This window comes from Haemorhous mexicanus, chromosome 1 (genome assembly GCF_027477595.1).
Source record: "Haemorhous mexicanus isolate bHaeMex1 chromosome 1, bHaeMex1.pri, whole genome shotgun sequence".
NCBI lineage: Eukaryota > Metazoa > Chordata > Aves > Passeriformes > Fringillidae > Haemorhous > Haemorhous mexicanus.
The window spans coordinates 123,933,657-123,952,390 of NC_082341.1; the positions used below are offsets into that span (position 1 = coordinate 123,933,657).

Below are 18,734 nucleotides of genomic sequence, written 5' to 3' on the forward strand. Positions count from 1 at the left end.
AGGACTGAGGAGGAACTAAGATAGCAATCTAATTTCTTTTTCCTACCTTAAGAGAACTGGTGAAACTTTTAGCAGTTCTCACAGTGATAATTTTTTGGTAATAACTTGCTTAGTCTTGCTCATGTAGAAAAATGCAGCTTCCACATCAGGTTCTGATTTTGGGAAAGATATTTGTAAGATTAGTGGTAATCTCTAGAGATGTATTCAAAATGCATGGAAAGAATTACTTCATAATGAGGATTACAATTGATTTACTTTTTCTAATAGAAATAACTTGGTTTTCCATATAAATTTTGTTGTTTTGGTGATTGAATATCTTTGCATGATTATTAAGCGAAAGATTCCTTAAATCTTTTAATGTCTAGTTTGAAATATTATTTATAATGGTGTGGGTTTGTACTGGAGCAGGTAGAGCTCTTAATTCTTGACATTCCTCTAAGCATTTAGGCCACATTGCAACATAGATAAGGAAAGGAAACAGTGCTGGTGGAATATGGTATCTCACCATTCCCCTCTTCAGCTCCTGACACAGAAATAGATGACCTTTTTATTAATCAGATTTATAAAACATATGATTGACTGGAAATGGCCTGGGTATGCTTTTAATAAAGGAGTGATGTATGACAAATCCTCTAGGCCTGGACTCTAACAACCTGCATCAGCGCTGGTATTTGGTTTGAAGGGCTGGTACTTTCACTTGCTGCACAGCCCAGGTCCCAAGCTGCAGCCCAGGGATCTCCGTGGAGCCGCAACATACTGGTTTTGATGGGAAGTTGTGCTCTGAAAGTGGCTGATGGTCCATAGGGAATGACAAGATTTGGTGGTGGGTCATTATCCTGGAAAATTTGGGCACTGCTGATGTGGAAAACACTGTTGAGGTAGAGGTTTGCTGCTGTTAGCATGAATTCCATCTGGCAAAATAAGAGGTAGACATGTTTTCTGCTGTTAGAAAAAGCAATTTTTTTATCTTGAGTAAGGAAGTGTCTTGGAAGATTCCTTTTATTTTTGTACAGACACTTATGCTTGTGCTACAAAAGAACTGAGTGGGGTTTCTTTGAATAAAAATAGGGTATTTTTATTATGGAGACTAACTTACATAATACTAGAAATAGTTTAACATGGGAGAAGTGACACTTTCAAACTCAAGCTTAAAACTTGACAAAGACATTTACTTCCTGCATTCCTTGACTTCACTTCATGTATGTGTTCCAAGAACATCCTACATTTTCAGAAAGTGAAGGCTGTCTTCAGTCATTATTTCATCAAATTGCTCAAATTACTTCAGAAAATATAATACCTAACAACTCTTTAATGAGTTAAGATTTGATATTTTAAAATGTATTGAATGCTTTTATATTTTTTGTTTAATGTAGAAAAATTATCAGACTACTGATGAAGTAGATCCATATACTCAGGGATTATCTCTTCCTATTGATGAGCGAAGATCTGCCAAGGTAAATATATGAAAGAAATTAATTAAATGGAGTATAACTTGAAAATGTACCTGGGTGTTGAAACTGTTACAGAAAAGATATTTCCACTTAAGTTTTTTGGTTGGATTTTTTCTTTTTTTTCTGACACAAATGAATGGTTTTGGAGGTGGTAATTAGTAATAATTCTCAGAAAAGTCTGTTCATTCAATGTTTTTTTTAATTTTTAATCCTAGGTTACCTGTATTCATAAGTTTTAGATATTTGGTTTTTATTATGTAGATATAATTGTGTACTGATACCAGTTTGAGGTTTACTACTTCTGATCCACACTTTAGAGCACTTGATCTGTTCAAAACCTCTAGTGGTTGTTCTTGGGTTTTGTTCAGCAATCACTATTGATCTGATCTCCTGCCCTCATGCTGTTGGCTTTATAGTCCCAGCTTCTTGTGTTTGCTTGTAAATTGATCCATGAAGTTGAGTCAGCAGAAGTATTGTAAATCAAAGGCGACTCTGATGAAGGGGAGAGAGGATGATGCATCTGACTCCATCATCAGAAGGCTAATGAATCACTTTATTATACTGCACTATGTACATTGTGTCTAAACTGAATCTGCCAGGCACTCTCTCTTGCTCACAACTGCAGAGAACTGCGCTCATCTCTGACTCTCTCATGACTGTCCCATGACAGTCCCACACACACACACTTGTTGGCCCTGCTAGGCCAAGGGAACAAAACATCCTCACTTTGGGTAAACAATCTCCATATTGCATTCTGCTTTAGCACAGCACAGGCACAGCAAGTGAGATAAGAATTGTGTTTTCCTTCTTCTCTGCTTGTCTCACAGCTTCTCTCTGTTCAGAAGGCATGTGAATACCACAGAAACATGTCTAGTCATTGATGGGTGTATATCATATCAGCTCTGTGCAGGTGTGTCGAATCCTTTTTAGCCATCTGTTTGCTGCTCTTGCAGAACCTAAAAGCTGCCAGGAGATGTCACACTGTGCCCTGTTAATCACTTGGACTTTGGTTAGAATATTGAGAGGGTAACATTTGCATATTGGTTTGCTTTATTAGGTCAAATGTGCAGTCACGTAGCATATTGAATTGTCTGCTGAGTGTTTTGCCATCTGTTAAAGACAGTGCAGCTTTCTTGGCTGTCTACATGCTTTATATTGTTGCTGTTAGAAAACCTATAGAAAACTTTTTTTTTTCTTGGAAAAACCCCAAAAAAAGAAACAGTTTTGGAGAGGATTAGTCTAATCTGCGAAATTTTTAGTAATTTGGTGTTTATGTGGTGATTGAGATATAAATTATTTTTGTTTGAAATTTGTTCATGAGAAAGTAAATTTATGTGTGATGCTCAGATTTTGTAAATACTTTTGCTTTGTTATTGGAAAATGCTTCAGTGGAAAAGAGACTCATTCATAATACTGTAGTATAATTCTCTTATTTTCCTTTATATGATTGTTGGAATGAGGTCATAAAAGAGACACCCCATGTCTAAAGAGGGAAATCAAGAAATAATATAAATTAGAATTTGCTTTATCTGGAGACTTTTGTATTTCATATTATATTATCAGGCTGTTGATGTACAGTTCATGTACATTTTTAGACCTGAGGAAGCTGATTATAAATGTTATCATGTTGCAAAAGCAGCTAGGACAACAAGCATAGAACCTGTTTTCCTTGATTTTCCTTGCATTCTTCACACTTTTGACTTTTTGCAGTCCATTTAACTGCTTGTTTGAATTCAACAGTTCAAATTGTAATTGATACGTCTTGTCTACACTTTTATTTGTTATCCTGTTTTAATTGTGAGGGGGGGAAGTCACAACTAATGTTAAAGAAAGAAACTGTATGTTTGAAAATCGGCTGTAAATGCATTCAATTGGAAATTAGAAGATGATTCCTAATTGTCAGAGTGAGGCTTTAGTAAATTTTGGAATAGGCTTAGCTGGAGGAAACCTACCTGGTTTAAAAGATGGACCTTGATACACAGTAGTGCCTCTGGGGATTAGACTTTGTGTCCAAGGAGCTGACTTCTACTTAGAAGTCAGATTAAGAGAAAAATCTTTCAGATTAAGAGAAAGTGCTATGCTTCAAAGAAATTCAAGCCTTTCTTGTACATCACAAAGAATGTGAAGGGGTGGGGGGAGGGCAAACACACAGTTTGCATTTATTCATTTAGTACTGCAGTTCTATGAAGTTAAAAGCTACTTAAAATGCAAAATTATGATGCCCTTTTCAATTTTAGGAGAGATTACGACTTGAAAGAAACAAGGAGTACAATCAGTATCTCAGGGATAAAGAAGAATGGAATGAAAGGCTAAGGAAATTAGGGAAGAAAAACAGAGAGGTAATACAATTTTATAGTCTTATCATTGACTCAGACATACAAAGTCAGACAAAATACACAAATAATGTTGTTCAATTAGGCTGCATTTTTATTAATGCATCTAAGCAAGTCCTGGTTACAGCTCACATGGTGCAGCTTCTGGTTCCTGCTTCCATCATGTCTGTCTGGTAGAAGGATGCTTTCATTGTTCTGTGTGTCTGAAGCAAATCCCTGGGTTGTTTTTGATGATAAAAGTGATATCCAGAAAAGCTATCTACTTGAACAAAATACTGAACTCCACATAGTGCTCCTTAGCTTTTGTTTGTCGATGCTTTTTTCCTCTGTCATGTAAAAAGCCAGGCAAGTGTAGCAGCCATAGGGAATATGGAGCTGTACATTTGTAAATAAAAATCAAGAAGTCTTTACTGCTGAAAGTGATCTAGACATGGTCTAGTCCAGTTCTGAGCTGAGGCCTTTGATTTGTATGGCAGTAAGCAGCTAGGAACACATACACACCCCCCTCTGTTGGAAAGAGGAGAAAATCAGAAGAGTGAAAGTGAGAAATGGAGTTGGTTGAGTTAAAGACAGTTTAATAGGTAAATTAAAAGCTGCTCACGCAAGCAAAGCAAAGCAAACCAAGGAATTTATTCGTTTCCCCTGGGCAGGCAGGTGAAAAGCCATTCTCAGGAGAACTGGGCTCTGTCACGTGCAATTGTGACTTGGCAAGACAAATGCCATACTCAGAACATCCCCCTTCCTCTATAGTGAGCATGACCCCCTGTAGAGTGGAATATCCCTTTGGTCAGTTGGAATCACCTATCCTGGTTGAGTCCCTTCCCAACTTCCCATGTACCTGCAGCCTCCTTGCAGGTGGGGCAGTGTAAGAAGCAGAAAAGCCCTTGACACTGTGTTAGTGCTATTCAGTAGGAATTAAATTATCCCTGTCTTATCACTACTGTTTTCAGCACAAATCTAAAACGTAGCCTCATACCAGCTACTGTGAAGAAATTCATCCCAACCAAAACTAGTGCAACAGCCAGTGGGATTTTTAGGTCTGATTAATATTGTTGTGAGACCCTTTGTTTTAGTAATCTGGAAGCAAGAGATTGATCTATAAAGTCGTCTTAACTTTAAAATTTTGTCTAGAATAGGTAAATTTCCTTTTTAAAATATTTTTGTTTAGTGATGGACTGTAATAATTTGGGACTCTCATCTAGTGAAAGTTTTTAGAAGATTTAGAAGAAAGGTTTAAGAAGTCCTTCCACTTCTTTTTAATATGAAAATTCTAAAGCATACAGTCGTGTGAAAGCTAGGTCATTCTATAAAAGACCTTGTATTTGTACCCAAAACAGCTGGAAGTTTATTGTCTTCCTTACAACAGTTGGTAAGTGCAAATCCCCCTGTATTTGTAATTTCTGTCTAGAAGAATATTTCTTGTCTATCTCTGGAAAGATTGTTTTCTCATGAGAAACATCTTTTCCTTCAAGTGCACTTGTGTTTCATATAGTTGAAAACTGTTTTTATTTGTGAAGGCATCTATAAGACAGTATTCAGGCTTCCTTCAGGTGTTGGAATTCAATATCTCATTCTTACTTCCTTCTTCAAGGTTTGAAGTGCTACACAGCAGTGATCCCTAGGAAATAATGGCAAAAGTGTAGCTTATTTTTGTGCAACTGAGTAAAAACAAAATCTCTAAAATTTTTCTACATGTTTGGGCACTTAGATTTCCTAAGCTGACTTACCTAATGAAATCTATCAAGGGTTTTTCCTTTTGCTTTATTTGTCATCCACTTGGACCTTTAAGTTGCATTTTTATTATTCTGGTGTAGAAACAATTTTACTATCAGAAATGAGAAAGCAGAAAAAAAAATGGTTAGGATTTGTTTGGGTTATGCCATCTCTGAGGGGTATTTAACTTGGAGTGAGAGTCAAATTATATATGTGATATCCAAAATTTGATCCAACAGTTTAGATAGTCATATCCTGCTCTGAGTAGTGTTATCTTCACAGTTTAGATTAGGTTGGTCAGGCTTTGTTTGGTGGAGTTTTGAAAGGATGGAGAATCCACAGTCCTCTGGGCAACTCGTTCTAGTGCTTTAACTGCTTGATCTGAACTTCTGTCCCTCTGTATCCCATTGTAATTTTCCTTTGCTGCAACTGTGGCTGTTGGTTCTTTGAAAACCATGAATACTGGTATCTCTGCTCTGTAACCACCTTTTACACGGGGACTGTAATTACTACTTCCTCCACACCCTCCTTAATCTTTTCCAGGCTGAATGAACCCAGCTCTGTCAGCTTCTCCTTTAACAGCTCAAATACCATCTCAGTAGCCGCCCTCTGCACTTTCTCCAGGTCATCACTGTCTGTGGGGAGGGGAGGCAGAAACTGGGCACACTACACCAGAACCTAAATACTAGAAAAATACTGAGCAGAGAAGGATCACTTGCCTTGATCTGCACAGATACTGCTGCCCAGGGTGCAGGGTGTGGTTGGCAGTCACCACTGCAAGCATGCTTTGCTGCCTCATGCTCAGCTCCTTGCCCACGACTAACCCAGGCCTTTTTCTGCAGAGCTCTTCTCTAGGTGCTCAGTGCCCAGCCTGTCCTGGTGCCTGGCACTGTTCTGTCTCAGATGCAGAGGTTTGCCTTAGCATTTGTTGATTTTCTTGAGCTTTTTGTCAGCATGTTTCTCCAGTTTGTCAAGACCCTTCTGAGTGGCAGCCATATCCTCTATATATTGATCCTTCTTCCCAGTTTGGTGTCATTTACATCCTTAATTTATTTTTCATTAAATATTGTTAAGTATGAGTTAGTGTTGTCTTCATTTTATACTGGAAAGATTAGATCAAAGATTAGTACATAGAAATACCACAGGGTTTATGCAAAACCATTGTTTTTGTAAGGACTGTGTATTGAACACTAGTCCAGAGTGTCATAGGGTTGTTTTTTTATCTGCTTAACTATCCGTTCTCATAATGACATTTCCTGAGGAGTAGAGAAATTGATTAAAGAAATGCTCAGATTAAAAGGCTGTGCTCGGAGGTAAGAAGTATTACAGACTTGCCTGAATCTGGATAGAATGAAGAAACCTAGTCTCTTGATGAAGTAAAGTTTGAAATGGTTTTTTTGATTCTTTCACCTCAAAAACTGAAGGTCAGATTGGAGTTCAAAAAAGATCTGTCTAGTATTGATAGCCATTCCTCTGAAAGACATTAGATAAAAGGAAGACTACATTTTTTTTCTCCAAGAAAAATGAGTAAGACCCTAGATTTTAAGCACTTCTTGAAGTATTTTCCTTGCTCACCTTTTACCTTTCTTCTTGTTTTGAGTTTATTTGAAGAAATACAAAACTAAGTTTTTACTCAATATGATTTCTTTATATTAAACTCTCAATATTGTTTCCATTAAACAGAATGAGATGCGCAGGAATAAAACACCTATTGCTGTTACCAGGCTCCAGCCAGAATTACATACAGAAGTCCAGCCCTGTGATACAGGTGCAGAACCTCCCAAGAAGGATGCTTTTACTTCCACAGAAGGTCGTGAAGAGTTGCTAAGTAAGAGATGGCTGCAGGAAGACAGGTACCACAGGTTAAATGATGAGGTTGAATTGAGAAGTCGACTATTAAATAAAAGATTTGATGAGGATTTGTATGTTCCCAATCAAAGACATCATGGATTTGCTAGCCAATCTATAATTCCTACTAGGAAGCATCACAAAATTGATGAAGATGGTGATTTTGGTAGAAGATACTACAGAGTGGACTATGATCCCGAGACAAATGCAGAAGTGGACCCTAGATTTAGATCTGAAAGCACCTATGACAGAAAAACTCCCCGGGGTTTTTATGCTGAAAGGTATTCTTAATTCCATTTTCTTCTTTATTTCTGTAGCGCTTGCTGATGGCCGTGGTTTACTTGCTTTAAGTATTAGGGAAGATTCCCATGTGAGAGCAGGATTGTTGTACTTAGTTTTGTACTTACAAAAAGGACTCTTGCAATAATCTATAGAAAAAGTGTTAAAGAATTAGATCAGTCCCTAAGACTATGCATATATTAAGAGGCATTTTATATATCATAGCAGACCAAGGATACTAGAGAAATTACCCCAGAAGCAGCAGTCCACATTTCATTTTTATGAAGAGTGGTTTGCCAGAAAATATATTTGAAAGCAAACCCCTGCACTGAGAACCCAATGTTACCTCTGTTTCCTTAGTCTGTAATAGTTACAGCAAGTCAGTGTTCAGTTCAGATTCCAAAATTGGTTTGAACTTCAATTTTTGGAACGTGTGACTATGTGTAAAGTCTATCTTTTTAAAAATCCTCTCTTTGAATCCATGTCTTGCTAAATGACAGGCTTCAAACATCTGTGTAGTTGAACCAAATCCTGATGGTTTTAATAGGTGCTAATCTCTGTAATAACTACACAGTTTGAATAAGCATTTATGAAAGCCTAAACCAAACAAAAGAGGGTTTCTTATATAAATCATTCAGGGAGAAAACTGATACTGTGTACTGTTCAGTGTTACATAGTCTTTACTGTGTTAACTGATACATCAGTTGGGTGACTTTGACATAAATTGTTAATCTTTGTCTTCTAGTTTACTCAAAAAAAAAAAAAAAAAGTATAGCCTTCCTAGTCATCCAGGGTTTGACATTCTGGCCACATTTAGGTATTCCATTGCAAGAACTGGTTGCTTTTCAAACCAGATGGCTTGTGGTGTGAAACAGCACCAAACTTGAAATTTGTTTATACAGCTAAATAAAGCAGTACATTTATTGTAAATAAATGTTCAAATGTTATTTTAAAAGTGTTAATTTGTTCCCTTTCCAGGTCTTGGGAACATGAGTGTTGTAGTTATTTTTATTTGTGTTAAGCCTTTTGCCAGAATTATTTTCCTGCAATTGCTTCAGTGAAGGAACCACCAGTGTTCTTCTTTTGCAAGGCAAAATAAACACTTTTTCTTTTTTCTAGAATTAACACTTCTAGGAAAACAAAGACAAATTGTACCATTCTCAACAGTGTTGAATATTACTATTATGTGTTGTTGTTAGTTGTTGGTGGATGGTTTAAGTGATCTTTTGAGTCATTGTTTACAGGGATAATTTTCTGGATACTATGCAACTTAATAACGGGGGGAGGGGAAATGCTCTTCTACTAGAAAAGCATTTTCTGAATTCAATGAACTCCTGTTTCTTTTCCAGTTTCAAATGCCAAGAGAGTTAAAATAATTTTTCTCCAAAAATAGCTCTTGATATTCTTTCTCAGCCTTTAAAAAAAGTAATTGTAAAGGAAGTAAGTCTGTGGAAAAAATGAAATGTCTGAAAGTAGTTGGGAGAAGCAGACTCTAATAAATGTGTTATTGCTAAGTTTCAGACTGTGTGTTCTGGTGTGCTTCTAAAAAGCATGTTTTTATTCATTCAGTGTTTCTGAAAAAGACTAGCAAATGGAAACAGTGGTTAAACAGATGAGAGGAACAAGGTTACCTGTTTTCTGCTGAGATTCAGAGAAGAGGCTGCAGAATTCAAAATTTGTTCCATTCTGTAGTGTATTACTGATAGAAATGAGCAAATGAGGTTTCAGGATAGAGTGGACTTGTCCTATACCTTTTCAGAAAGAAAAATAACTAGAAGCTTAACTTGGTGTCTAACAAATTCAATTAAAATATTTTTGAAACTAACAGCAGTATTTAATTCTTTGTTAGTAAATACTCAGAGGGTCGAGTGTCCTCTTTTTATTAGGTAGCTGTTTGCCACTGTCTAATGCAGTTGGACACACAGTCTATTATTTAAATAAAAGTAACCATTTGGTAATGTTTGAGGGTTTACTTTGTTTCACAAAGAATGTATACAGAATATATTTTTTTATATAAATAAAATATCAGCAAGTATGGTGTTTGAACTAACAGTAGACATCATGTTCAATATTAGTAGACTAGTTTTTAGTTATTGCAGAAATCATGGATGGTGCTTATAAATATCTGTGACTAATATATCACCAGGCAATCCGTGAGTTATTTGGAGAGACCTCTGAAACTGCTTTATCTCCAGTTTTCTTTTAAAAGAGAATAGAGAAGACAGTCTTATCTTTGCTGTTGACAGACTTGGAGCGTCTTCTTAAAAGAAGCTGCTGGATCATTACCTGAATTCCCTGAACAAGATTGTTTGGGTGTTTTTGTGTATATTTTCTACTAATGAATTATTATTGAAAATTAATGTTCAGTGTTTCTTTATTAAATGTGTTTATTAATCTAGTACTTCTCCTTTGAAAGGAATTGCACTTAACCTCCTATGAAGTAAATTCAGTCTCTTCAAGGAGGAACTTATCTGTTAGTGACAGCTCAGCTTCTGAAGAGTTAGCATTTTTTTTCTACATTTCAGGCAAAGTCAACTTTTCCCAAACACACTTGATTCATGATGGAAACTAAATTAAAAAAGAGGCATATTTTTATTTGCTCTACTTAAGTTCTTAGGTTTTATATCAGGTTTATTAATTTGGAGAGGCAGATGTTCATAACAGGGCTTTTCAGAAGGGTTTTTGTTTTGATGGAGACACAAGGTCTGTGACATATTTCAACAAACAGAAATGGTGACTAGGAAGTGAGAAGAATTGCAAAATGTTTTAGTTCTTAGCAGTGGAATGCTTTAGTCCATCCCCAGCTTTCAGGTCTGTCCTGTAAACAGGAGACAGCAGCTTCTTGATCGAATTTGGTCAACATGTCTGGGCCTGCCCTGCTAAGCTGGCTACTTTTTACAAAAAAAGCTTGCCTCTTAAATTCCAAGGTTTGTTTTTTGCTTCCTTCCTACATCCTTTTATTACGCTGGAGACTTGGCTTTCTATTTCCTGGCTGTGTTTCAGTCTTATGTGACCAGCCTTGTAAGGAGTAGATTGATTGTTGTCATAAAGATGAACTTGATAGTGAAAGACCATTTTATGACAAGAGGATAAATGTTCTTTCATCTTGTTCTGGTGGGTTGCTAAGATGCCAGATCAATGTTTAATAACCTGCTTGCATCCTTTTGCCTTTGATTATTGGCTTCTATTTAAATTAGAGATTGACAGAGCTGTGTTTCTTTTTATGTAAAAGAATGAGGTTTTTTCCCCATGTTTACCTAGTTTTGGTTTTGTTTTTTTTTGTTTTGTTTTTGTTTTGTTTGTTTGTGTAATAGAAAGTCCATGGCTCTTTCCAGCTCTGGAAAAAGTATAACTTTGATAGCATTTGTTGAGTACTTTGTTTTTCATTGAATACCTATTTTTGCCCTATTTTGTCATGATAACTTGAAGTCCTCATTATAGAGCCGTTATTTTGCAAGTCAAGAAAAGTTTATAAATTTGCCTACCCCAGATCTTTTCAGGAACAGGTCTCTTGTGTCTATACAATATTTGGCATCTCTGAAGTTACTTTTAAGTTTCTATCAAATGATTTCACTTCTTATGTAGATGACTCAAATTTTAGCTCCTGAATTTTTGTATTCATGGTGTTGCCAGTCTTTTGCCTTGAACAAAAGTCACCTCACTCTTTTAAAGTCTATCAGGTGTGAAGTGTAGATTGTCATTGAAGCAGCTTTTCATATCTGAATTGGCTGTTTCACCAGACTTAGCCAATAGCTGTGTGCCAAAACCTGTTGAAGACTTTGCTGGCTCCTGGGGATTAGGAGCAGCAAGATCTGTTTCAGTTAATGTGGTGTGAGTGTCAAAAGCCCTTTAGCTTTCAAAACTCTTAACCAGGCTCATTAGGTAAGGGCTGCAGGAAAGCAGGCTCGGGAATTCACATTCCAGACAGAGAGCTGCCCTGACAGTGCAAGCAAAATGAATTATTTCTAGAATATTTTGTGATATTTTCAGGGCTGGTTCTGCTGTCTAGTGTGCATTCAGGCAGCAAATGCATTTGCACAAAACTGCTGAACCTTCCATTTCAGATTGGCTGTTTCTGGGCAAGCATAGCTGAGTATGTTTTATTTCTTTAAGGCCCTATCTGAATGGAATGGTAAGAGATGTACCTGCAGATTATGAAGATGAATTAAAGGAGAGAGCACGTGTGCGGCCGTTCTCAAGAGCTGGAGATTCTAGGTGTGGTATATCGTGTACTTCTCTGATAATTGCACTGCAAAATCATAGTGAGATGAAAATGTTGACTTCAAATCCCAAAACATTGTCTGAAATGCCTGATAGTTTTTCCTGCAGCTAGAATATAGTATAACAAGACATGTTTTCTCTGAAAATGGGCATTGAAGCTTGCATGCCAGTTTTCTTTTTGAATTAATAGAGCACTTATTCTCCAACTGATGACTTTTATTGGGTCAAATACTGTGGAATCCTGTTTTCATAGTAGTTTTAAAATTTCTTTTCTTCCTCTTGTCTTGGTTTTGCACACCCTGAAATGATCTAAGAGGGTGAGGCAGAAGCAGAACACTTGTAAAGTCCTTACATAAACTCTTGACTGGCACCATTCAGTCTGTCAGCCTGGGTGAAGTGCTCAACTGAGTCAGTTTTTCTGATGACTTCAGTAACCACAGGCAAATGGGAATTGTGAAAAGTGCCTTTTTGCCAAGCAGTTTCTTCTTTTGCTTGGGATATTTCTTTGGATTGTAGGAAAACTGTTTGTCACAAATGTGTCACATAGTGATGCAAGTGAGTCTGTCATAGTTCCCCACAGGCTGTGTAGGAAATTCTTGAGTTTGATCACTCCATTTTCTTTTTTGTCTTTGCCAGAAATCAGATACAGATTAGCTCTTCAGCCAGTGAACTGGCCAAGTCTGCAGGTGAAATGAGATATGCAACAGGCCTTGTTCTTGGTATGTATAAAAACCTCACTAATAACCTCACTGAGTTAGACTTTTTTTGCATATGTGTCTTGGTTTGGAAAGACAGGTGTCTGCTAAGGAAGGAAGGAGCCTTCCCTGAGCTGGAAAATGTAAACACCCTCCCTCCAAATTGTTATAAATTTGAAATTAAGGCAGGCTCTCAGGCAAAGATATGGGAGCAGGAATAACATTTCTTTATTAGGGAAGAAAATAAAATAAACAATGCACTAACACAAAACAACACTGACAGAGTCAGAATATGACCTGACACCCTGTTGGTCAGGGTGTTGGTAGCAGTCCAATTGGAATGGTGGCTGCAGTCCTCCTGGAGTGTCAGGTGTGGTTCTCTTGAAGCAGTGATCCTGTAGAAGGGTATAGTTTTCCTCTGAAGATCCAGTGGTGGTGTAGATGGGCCTGGTCTTTCTCTGGAAATCCAGTGGAAAAGGCAGCTGCTCCTCTGGGAATGCTGTGGAAAGGCTGTCCTGGTGTCCCAAAATCTCAGATTATATCCAGGTTGGAATGCTTGGCTCCTCCCTCTGGGCGGCACCTCTCACAGTGGGATGCTGTGATTTTTATCAGTCATGCAGTGACTCTCAGTGGCCCATTAACAGAAGATATCTCCTGGAGGGAGGATTGGTTTGTGGAAGACATCAAGAAAACTGCCCAATTAACAGAAGATAACTGGCCCACCGCTAACAGGTGGCAAATAGAATACACACATTACCATGCAATCTAAGACAATATGTTATTTTTCCATGTGAATAGTTAAAAACTAGAAAAATGAGCATTTGTTTTTCCTTTGGCTAGTTGTCTCCAAGACTGGTAAATAACTGTTATTTACATAGAGAAAATAAAGCAAAACATACTCCTTTTCTCCCTTAATGTAACTTACTAATTAATTTTTTACTTAATAATTAATTTTGAAGTGCCCAAGTTTCTACTTGGAGTTCATTAACATTTTAAGGCCCAGATAAGTGATTAAATTATTTTTCCAAAATCAAGTATGGGAGAAATTTTAACCCCTGTATTGTTAGAGACACAGCTTTACAGTGAATTTTAATTGCAGAAATATGAGAAATGCTACTGTGAAAAATAATTCTGGTTATCTCTCCTATAGCCAGAAAATTTAGTAGGAAACACTAGTATTGAGTGTAATAGAGAGATATACTGGTGAGAACATAGCATTCTTAGCTGAGTTCAGGAAACTGTAAGGCAAGAATAAAAGAACTTCAGTAGTTCTTCAGATGGGATCTTTTGAAGGCTAGCTTGGAATTATGGCAAAATAGATTAACAGTTGTCAGAATAATTTCTGTTAATTTTTTCATTTGAATTGATCTGATCTTCAAAGCTATATGTAGCAGGTCAGTTTTTTGGAATTCTTTAAAGGCAACATTAAACCAGTGGTGTCATAGGGATCACTTTCTGGTCTGCCCAGTCATCTCATTTGAAGTAACTTGAGGACACAAAGGTGTGAATTTGTACTCCTAGCAGTCCTGGTTGGAAGAGTATTGTGAACTATGTTGTGTAAAGATTAGGTAAATTAAAACTTGAATTTTTTTAGAATGGGAAGTGATTTCAGACTCTCACAAAACCTGAGGTTATCTTGCACATCCTGGTCACTCTGTAGTCCCAGCAAAATAGTTAAATAAAAAAGTCAGTGAGTCATGCGTGAGGTTTTGTTGCTGTTGCTTATTTGGATTTTGTTTTAGTTTCTTTCCAGCTTCCTTCTTTTTATTATTCAGGTCTGCTTCATGAGAAGTCCAGCCAGTTTGTGTACAGAGTATGTTAAGAGTCTTTGTGGCTGATAGTCATACAATACAGAAGGTGCTGCTGATGTTTTTGGGAGTTCGTTTTTAAAATAAGAGAAGATCTCTGCACTTATTGTGGGGGAACCACCACAAACTAAAAGTTTTTTGTGTTCCTTAAAATATATGTGAGCTGTTATCACCATTTCCTTTTACATACACACATCTGTCGGTACTTTGCTAATTCTTAGTAGTCATGGGAACCATCCTAAAAGTGGAGCAATTTGCTTTCCTCCCCATGGGTTTGACTCCCTTCAGTTTTAATGTTCAGTTTTATGCAGAGCAGTACCTCATAATTTTGGAGTGCTGTAGTGTATCTTCCTTCGGTGAACTTTAGATAAAAAAAAAAAATTAAGTTACTTTTTTTAATTGCTGTTGTACCAAATAGCTTTGAAATTTATAGTTTCCTTTTCCTATAAATTAGGAAAATTTATATTTTCTTACCAAAACAGGAAAATAGTAATGAAAATACTATTGAAAATTTTAGTAGTTTTGATCATCATACTCCAAAAAAATTGTCTCTTAAAATTAGATATAATTTTTTTTTTCAGTCAGTAGATATACAGTGTTTGTATGGTCTGCTGTGTTTCAGTTTGTAAATTGGCCAAAATGCAATGTTTTTGTCCAGTTCCTTTAGTGTACTTTGTGGAACATTTACACAAATGTGTGGTCATTTCCATTAGGTGGTCAGGACCGAGAACTTCTTCAGAGGAGAAAGGAGAAATACAGGCAAGAACTAATGCAACAGATGGCTGAGCAACAGCGGAATAAGAGACGGTAATGGCAAGTTACTGTCTTTTTAAAAGATAATGGCTGAAATCTAAAGGCATTCCATTAATTCAGTGTGGTAAGAAGCAATTTCATAACTAAGGGATTCCAGGCAGCTGAGTAATATTGCATTTAATTAAACTCGTTGTCATGAGAGCTTTAGTTTTTAATGAACATATTCACAAGCTTTCAGTGGAATGAAGAAAACCCAGATACATTTTCATTTTTACAAATGATTTTTTAGTTTCTTAAGGGTAAGGAAGCTTTAACCAAAGTTATCTTTTTTGCTGGTACAGGATTTCCTAAGTAGTTGGCAAAGTTGAAAATGATTTTGTTTTTGCCCTCCAATTTTGGAAAGTAACCTCTCATTTTTAAAGTATTTGATCATCTGGCTTATGCAGAACAATAAAATATTAATTCTTCTTTACCTATTAGTCACTATCTACTGAGTTATAGTCTAGATACATAAAAACACACAGCGATATTAGAGAAGGACTTAAAAATTGGTTACTATTAACAGTCTCATTGTGACAAAAATTGTACATGCAGAACAAGCCTGAGCCCAGAAATTTCAAAATTTCGGTTTTTATTGCTGCACTTTTAAATCACTCATTTCAATGTGTTTCATATTAACTTCTTGAATGTGAATAAAGACAAATTTTTTAGGAATGTCTTGAAAAGTTGTAGTGAAAAAGAATTGTGGTGGTTTCTCCTTTTATGGTAGTTGGGTTTTAACTAGGTGAAATGAAAGAATTAATATAGTTAATATAGTTGTTATTGCTTTCTGATTTGATTCTTTTTTTTTTTTACAAAAACAGTGAGAAGGAACTTGAGCTCTCAGTTGCTGCCTCTGGAGTTCAAGACCCAGAAAAGGAGGCAAGAAATTTGGATTTTCTTTCATCTATATAGCCTATTCTTTTTTTTTTTTTTCACATACACACTGTGGTTGCTTAGTCACATAACTCTGTGGAGTTTCTATAAAATGATAAATGTCTATTTAACAGGGCATCAGTGTACAACAAAACTGAAGCTCAGCTCAGGATGATGAGGCTGTGTCATAGTTTAACCCCAGCCAGCAGCCAAGCCTCATGAGCAGCTGCTTGCTCACTTCCCCACCAGTGGGACTGGGGACAGAAAGAATAGGAAGAGTAAAAGCTGGAAAACTCAAGGGTTGGGATGAAGACAGTTTAACAGGGAAAGCAAAAGCTGCTCACACCAGCAAAACAAAACAAGGAATTAATTCAGAGCTACCCATGGACAGGCAGGTGTTCAGTCATCACACGTCTTGGGAAGACAAACCATCCCTCCAAACATCCTCACCTTCCTCCTTCTTCCCCCCACTTTATGTAGTGAGTATGATGTCCTATGGTCTGGAATATCCCTTTGGTCAGTTGGGGTTGCCTGTCCCAGCTGTGTCTCCTCCCAGTCCCCCAGCCACACCCAGGCTCCTCAGCAGTGTGGCAGCAGAAGAAGTAGAAAAGGCCTTGGCTCTGTGTAAGCCCTGCTCAGCAATAAAAAAAAACACCTCTATATTATCAACCCCATGTTCAGCACAAATACAAAACACAGCCCCACCCCCCCACATCCTTCATTGTTGAAAAAATTAACTCTTCCCCAGCCAAAAGCAGCACGAGCTATAAGTCAGAGGAAAATATTTTCATGGAAATTATTGAGCATTTTCTTTTGCTGTGTCCAAATAGAAATTTGATACTCACCAACAGTGGGTATCATAGAAAGAATTACTTAGTGTCCAGTGGTAGCCTCTTAAATGCACACAGTAGTAACCTTTCTTTGGGAATGCAAAGTATGCTGCAGAAAGCTTTCTCACCATTAAAAAAAAAAAGGTTATTTTGCAGATGAGTTGATCTCATTATAACAGTTTTTAATTTAAAATTTGGGGTTTTTTAAAGTGATCCAATATACTGTTTAGGATTATGGACATTTTTATAGGATTTGGTACAAAGCAAGTTGTTTGGTATTGTGTTATTTGTAAGACTTAATGCAAACTTACTGCTGTCTCCAATTCCTTAGTAAAGTGATGATTACATGAAGAATTTTGATTAGCATGCATCCAGGAGGAGGTTGTCAGTACTAGTAGCGTTATTAGGAGACTGATAGTGTTGCAGAGACTGACAGAACTTGTGTGATTTCCATCTACTTGCTGTGTATCCAAAGCCATTGCAGGTTGGATATGGTGGAGATGTGCTGTTTAGGATGTAGGGTGGTAACTTTCAAGCAAGAATAGACTGGTTATTAAGTTAACTGGTTACTGGTTTAAATTATCACCAGTGCTCTTTTTTGGGAATGCTTTGACACAGACTGAAACTTGTGCCATTTTTGGAGGGTTCAGTAGAGGGGAAAGAAGGTCCTCTTTGCTAGAAAATGAAGATGGATGAATAACTAGCTGTAACATGCTATTAATCAGATCCTTGTGGGTCCCTTCCAGCTCTGAATAATCTGTGAAACCATTTCTTTCTTTCCATGAAACTTGGGAGACAGGAGACTGAGAATGCACACAGACAAGCAATGAAGCTGAATCAAAATTCTTACTCCTAAATGGGGAGGGAAAACACCTGTCTGGTTGCATGTTCCTGCCTTCACCACACAAAGTGTCTGTCATGCTTGTTTGGTCCCTGTTTCAAACTCATTCAGCTCGGTTATCTAGCAAAAATCTGAATCTTTTTTGCTGCTTTAGTTGGTATAGAAGGGTCAACTGGCTGATCAGGAATTCACGTGGTGAAAGGGAGAGGAATAGAGGGTACAGCTGGGAGGCAGGCAGGGGAGGAGGCAGAACTGAGCAGAGGATGCTGGCTCTTCTGGCTCAGCAGGCTGCAAGGTCAGTGTAAACAGTTCTGTGCAATCAAAGCTGACTATGCGGAAGCATGCTGTGCTGCAGCACTCAATATACCATACACATCTCAGTCAGAGTCTGCAGAGTGCCTGTTATAGGAACCAAATTCTATCTAGAGCAAGTACACAGCATGCATAGTGTTTTAAAAGCACTAATTTAGCTGAAAGCCTTCAATTAAGTTGAATTGCTACATTCATTAGGCATCAGTCACTGTTAGCCTTAAATTGCCTCTCAGGGAGAGATCCTAATTAGGTGCATTTCTTGATTAATTACAGGTTGGTTAAATAGCAATGCCTGATTAAGAATCTATAAATGTAGACTGTTGTATGTGCTGCTTGTTTAGACTGAAACAATCCCCAGGATGAACTGAGTAATGAAGTCATATCTGAAATCAGTGGTAGAGCTGAAATCTGGGGCACTTTGGGAATGCTTTCATATTAAAGTTGTTAGTGAGGAAGGCTGTTTTAAGTGTTCTGCAGCTCAAGACATTGGATTTGAAAAGACAAAAAGTCTGTAGACTGCTTTATAAAATTCAGTTGCTTTAGCTAGTATCTGTTATCCAATTCTGTGTTCACTTGTAGAAATCTGAAGTTAAATACTGTAAGAAAATATTTATGTCTAGTAGATTTTGAGAGTTTGTGTCTAAACACTGTATTCCTTGATTGGTGAGTACTAACTGCCTTGTATGCACTGTCTTGCAGCTAAATGATGAGGAGGTAAAGATTTAATATTTTGTT

At 37.1% G+C, this 18,734-nt stretch overlaps 1 protein-coding gene across 13 annotated transcripts in view; it reads left to right on the plus strand.

Annotated features, from left to right (window-relative positions):
• Positions 1-18,734, plus strand: part of CSPP1 (centrosome and spindle pole associated protein 1) — a 61,962-nt gene that overhangs the window by 11,628 nt on the left and 31,600 nt on the right. For 7 of the 13 annotated variants that reach the window (XM_059861676.1, XM_059861668.1, XM_059861685.1 and 4 more), the window contains 7 exons: positions 1,374-1,454; positions 3,689-3,790; positions 7,181-7,626; positions 11,738-11,839; positions 12,482-12,564; positions 15,062-15,155; positions 15,965-16,022. In XM_059861676.1, the coding sequence (XP_059717659.1) occupies positions 1,374-1,454; positions 3,689-3,790; positions 7,181-7,626; positions 11,738-11,839; positions 12,482-12,564; positions 15,062-15,155; positions 15,965-16,022 (966 nt within the window). The remainder of the gene's footprint in view (positions 1-1,373; positions 1,455-3,688; positions 3,791-7,180; positions 7,627-11,737; positions 11,840-12,481; positions 12,565-15,061; positions 15,156-15,964; positions 16,023-18,734) is intronic. The other 6 variants (XM_059861702.1, XM_059861719.1, XM_059861710.1 and 3 more) reach the window with 5 other exon arrangements.